This window comes from Penaeus chinensis, chromosome 9, assembly GCF_019202785.1.
Source record: "Penaeus chinensis breed Huanghai No. 1 chromosome 9, ASM1920278v2, whole genome shotgun sequence".
Taxonomy (NCBI): Eukaryota; Metazoa; Arthropoda; class Malacostraca; order Decapoda; family Penaeidae; genus Penaeus; species Penaeus chinensis.
The window spans coordinates 37,624,636-37,629,635 of record NC_061827.1 but is presented as its reverse complement, the minus strand read 5'-3'; the positions used below and the strand labels follow the sequence as shown (position 1 = coordinate 37,629,635).

Below are 5,000 nucleotides of genomic sequence, written 5' to 3'. Positions count from 1 at the left end.
AAATTTAGAAAATTCACATGAAGAATTGGAAAATAATGCTGTTGCCTGTATGTTGCTTTATTTACACAGAATAGGCATATCTAACAGTAGTTCTGTAATGCAGAAACTGTCAATTTTGTGCCTGAAGAGAATAGAACATTTTAATGTAAGTGCTTTATCAAGACTCTCTGTATACCTACGAGATCAAGGCTTGAAAGGATATTTTTTACAATCGAAAGCCATTGCCTTAATTTCAGCTAATTTAAGAAAGTGTTCAACTGCTGATGAACTAAAATTGATAACAATTTGTCTCAGTAGCACAAGAAAACTCATTACAGAGTCCTTGTTTTTGGATTACCAAAAGTTGGTGAACAAACTCTTTGATCAAGGAGAGTTGGTAGACTGTGAAGTGAAAATTATTATTAAGATTTTAAAATTCCTGAACTATCCAGAATGGTCTCCTTTTGGAAGTTCTCTGAGTCGGAAGTTGTTGATGTCTTTGGTAAATAAGGTTCCCGAGCTAACCCCTGAGCAGGTTATATCAGTGAATAATTATTTCCAAAGCTACTTAGAACCACGAGACCTTCTTCTGAAAATTCAGGAACATTCAGCCTTGCTTATTGAGGAAAACAAATTCTCACACAGAGTTCCAGACTTGTTACTCTGTCTTGCTCCGTATAGCTCTTTGAAAGTCAGAAATCATTTAGAAGAGCTCGTTGCAGAACAGCTGGATGACAAGAATATTTATGAGTTTATTCCCGTCATATTTAAGATTTTAAGGTATATCAAGACTTCCAATATAAAATTGTGTAATGCATTTTGGTCCAAGGCTATGCGAGCTGTGGAACGTGAAATTAAAGAATTCCCAGAACCTTATCTAGGGTATGAAGAGAATTTACGAAGAGGCATCTATCATCGGTATATGTACTTTAACAACAACCTTGGTGGGACATACAGACATTACTATCTGGAGAAGAACATGACAAATAAACTATATGAAAATTTGAAAGGACAAGAAAGAATTTTACCCAGCAAGGTAGCACAGATGACAGCATTCATCCTAAGTTATAATGATGGTAGTGGAATACCAGATGATCTCTTGGAACAAGTTATTGAGTATGCTCCTCAGCTCTCCATATTTGATACCATTGTAATGTCAAGAGGGATTCAGATCACACTAGCATTCCACCCAAATAATACCCAACGAACTTACACCAAACAGATAACTGCTATGTGCCATATGCTGAATGGTTGTACTGAAAGACATGTTAAGGTATGTTTAATGAAATAACAACTTTAAATTTTGAGTGACATGCGTTAAGTTTAGTTTCCTGGAAATTAATATTCATTTAAACCACCATGTAATATCTAAATGAATGTATGATAAGAAGAGCATTATTTCGGTCATAATTACGTTAATACATCACAGTTTAAATGAAGAAAAAGGCATAAGATTTTCAAATATAACTAGTCATTTTTTGGCTCTGAAAGGAACTCTGTTTCCATATAACTGTTTTGTTAATTTTGTTTTTAGATAATGATTTTAATTCTGATAAATATAACAAATACTTTCTTTATAGTGTTGTTATTTTTTCTCAATATCATAGATATATACATTTTTTAATGTCTATGGAATTCCACAGAATGTAAAGTCTCTGTTGGATGTCACAAGTATTACACGGGCCTACCTAAGTCGCAAGGGATCTCCTCGGACCTTCCTTTTCGAAAAGCTGGTGCACTCACATATTCCATTCATCAAAGAACTTAATTCAAGACACCTTCGCAACATAGCAATGTACTTTCAGCACACCAAATATCTGGCTCCTGAGGTAAGGCTTTGGCTCTTAGGAATCTCCTTCATTTTTACACACTGACATTGCCTTGATAAGCATTCTTGACTTTAAGTGACTCATATATCTATGGAAATTTATCTTAGGCTTGTTATTTAATTATTGATAGATTTAATTTCGAGGAATAAGTAATTTCATGCCTGTTCTGTAGGTTGCATAATATTTAGTATGATTACATCAAGTAATGAGTTTAGTTTCGAGCATTTGTGAGTATAATTTTCTTAGACTTTATTATAATTGTCTTGTACGGTACCTATATTAATTTATGCTAATCTTACACCCTTAATTTGACAGCTGTTGGATGCCATGGCTGACTACATAATAGAAAACGAGGAATACGTGCTGCAGGATACGATAGAACGTATCCTGACCTGTATATATTACTTAGGCTACCATCCCACATCTGGAAGAAAATTTTTTACTGCCTGCACTAGGGTTTTGGAGAAGTATGTATTAGACTAGATGTTTGTTGTTGGCTCTATCATGTAAAAGTAAAAAGGGGGGATTCAAAAGCATGGATATGAAATATGATCATAGAAACGTATTGTCCTTTATGAAACAGATTATTAATTTTTCATTAATTGGGAATTTGGATAGAATAAGACAGTAGCATGGAGAAGTCAGGAAATGATGTATGGCTCATATGAAAGTAAACTAGGTATTCAAAAATAGTCATTATAATAAAAGTTCAAGTGAAAAATTGGAGGATAAAACTGATGAAAACTAATAGAATTAAGACAAGCAATCAAAAGCACTTGATGAGCAGTACTGTAATATATAGACTTTTTTTTGTTATAATTGTATATCGTTTTAATTCATTTTACATTTGTAGTCAGTATGTGCCTGTTTTGTGGGAGGTGTGGATGATGTTTTTGAATTACTGATATTTCTTTTTCCACACAAGGAACTTACAGAAAATAGGGTTGGGGGAATCCGTGATATTTGGAGATAGTCAGTCTGCATGACCTTAGTAAAAAATTATATCAAAGTAATCAAGTTACATTACTAGGTAAGATTTCTTCTCATAGTTTAAAGTTTAAAGTTGACATTTGATTTCAGAGGGTCTCACTACCTTCAAGGTCTGAATACTCTGCAAGCGTGTTTAGCTCTGGCCTTGCACAACTACCTGTCAAGTAAAATGATCCATAATGTCTTCAATATTAAATTCTTGGACCAGCTAGATGAGGAAATAGATGCATGTTACTCAAAGGTACAGTGTTTTGAGTGTATTTATTTATTTATTTATCTTTTACTGTACATCTGTTAAGTGAATTAGGTATTGCTTGATAAATTACTTCATCTGTAACTATGCTTTTTGCAGTTAATTTTAGTTTAGTAATTTTTTTTTCGCTCTAAAGGCTTCATATCCTTCTCGAGTGCGTCATCTGCTTATGGAACTGAATCGTGCTGTATGCATTGATCAGCCAGAAGAAGGTATTCCATGGTTTCATGAGAAGTATTGTGAAGAGCTGCTTGAAACTGGTATGTAAATAGAAACTTTATTCAGTTATTGTATTTACCTTATAACCATGAAATATTGAAGGAAATAATTATCACAAGCAAAAAACTATTGATAACGAAAATTATAAAAAAAAAAAAACTACTTTATAATATTTGTATCAACAGTTGCTGTACAAGATTCTGTCTTTCATACTGAAGTTCACCAAATTTTGTCGGAAATAATTGGTAATGCAGATGTGTTAAGAGCTAATGCTAAGACACCTTATTTCTACCTCATAGGTAAGTATTTATTTGCTCCATAAATTGAATGAATCTTTTTTTTATGTTTAGAGAGACTTCTATGTGCTATTTAGTAATAATAAACAGAAAAGAATTGTTTTACAGGCAACAAAATTTATCAAGCCTTATTTTATTAATGCAGTTTATGCTATGATGTTTGAATATGTTAATAGAAATCCTACAAAAGAAGTATACCAGAAAGTGAAGGGCAATGAAACAAATTTCTCATGTTGTTAAGTTATTTTAGAGTTCCTGTGTGACATGAGAACTTGGGGGACCTATGGTCAGTCATTTATCCTTCTGTGCACTTTTCACTCTCATAATCTATATTCTGTGATAACCTAAGAAGCACATTTTTATACTACAGTTTGCAGTGAATTTTAATATAATTTACCCATAATCAGAGCACATGTGTAAATGTTTGTAAGTGTGTATTGTCATTATATTGAAAAGTATACTAAAGGAATAACCTTTATTAGATATTTTATCCACTCTTGGATATGGGTTTTTGTATCCTTACAGTATAAAGAAAAGTAAAAGATACAATACATTTTTAATGATCAATTTAGAACAATAAAATCATATACTGCATAGAGTATTGAGCTTATTTATGTATATGTATGGCACAGCATCTTATGTATATAATTTAATATTGTTTGTATTATTTTATTTATTCTTTAATCAGTTCTGCTGTCAATGTCCAATAATGTATTAGCAATACATCACAATACATTAAGAAGAAGGTATTATAAAAATGTATCTGTCTTTGTTTTCATTTTAGTATTTTATTTCCATGGTATTTAGTCTTTATTTTTTAGATTTATTTCATGTTTTTAAATGCAAAAGAGTCATATCTGAGAAATCAGTCACAGAAGGTGATTTTTAAAGAAAGGTTAACGTTCTGTGATCTTTCCTTAAAGTCCAATTATATTTCATAAGAAATAAGAATATGTTAAAAGTATGAACTAAATTTTGTACCAATAACCTGAGATTTTGGGTGTAAGCCTGAGATGAGTGTCTGTCTCATTTAGGACTTAATGGGAAGGAAACCACAGATAAATTTATTCTAAGAAAAAAACAAGAAAAAAATTGATGTGAGAATTCAATTGACTATTTTTTCTTTTTAATTTCAGATTTTGAATTCATGTTGGATGAAAATAATCATCCAGTACCAGTGTCTTTTTATGTCCCTGCAGGCAATAAGAGTGGAAGTTTTATTGCAAACAGAATTGAAAACAAAAAAGGATACAGGAGGTACAGTAAACCTTTTTTGTTGTTTAGTTATGGAATGTTTCTGAACACTATGTTTTATTTTAGCTAAAAAGCTTATTGCCAGTTATAAAGTTTCCAAATGATTGGATGAGTAATAATAGTGTTTTTTACTTCCAGAATTGCAATTCTTCTTCACAACGAAAACAGTTACTGCATCAA

The 5,000-nt window shown here is 31.7% G+C and overlaps 1 protein-coding gene across 1 annotated transcript in view; it reads left to right on the top strand.

The window, feature by feature from the left end:
* LOC125028933 (FAST kinase domain-containing protein 1, mitochondrial-like) overlaps positions 1-5,000 on the top strand; it is a 7,371-nt gene that overhangs the window by 1,988 nt on the left and 383 nt on the right. The window contains exons 2-9 of the mRNA XM_047618564.1: positions 1-1,252; positions 1,623-1,808; positions 2,124-2,275; positions 2,889-3,039; positions 3,188-3,311; positions 3,456-3,569; positions 4,703-4,823; positions 4,959-5,000. The exon at positions 1-1,252 is cut by the window's left edge and continues 632 nt beyond it; the exon at positions 4,959-5,000 is cut by the window's right edge and continues 383 nt beyond it. Coding sequence (XP_047474520.1) covers positions 1-1,252; positions 1,623-1,808; positions 2,124-2,275; positions 2,889-3,039; positions 3,188-3,311; positions 3,456-3,569; positions 4,703-4,823; positions 4,959-5,000 — 2,142 coding nt within the window. The remainder of the gene's footprint in view (positions 1,253-1,622; positions 1,809-2,123; positions 2,276-2,888; positions 3,040-3,187; positions 3,312-3,455; positions 3,570-4,702; positions 4,824-4,958) is intronic.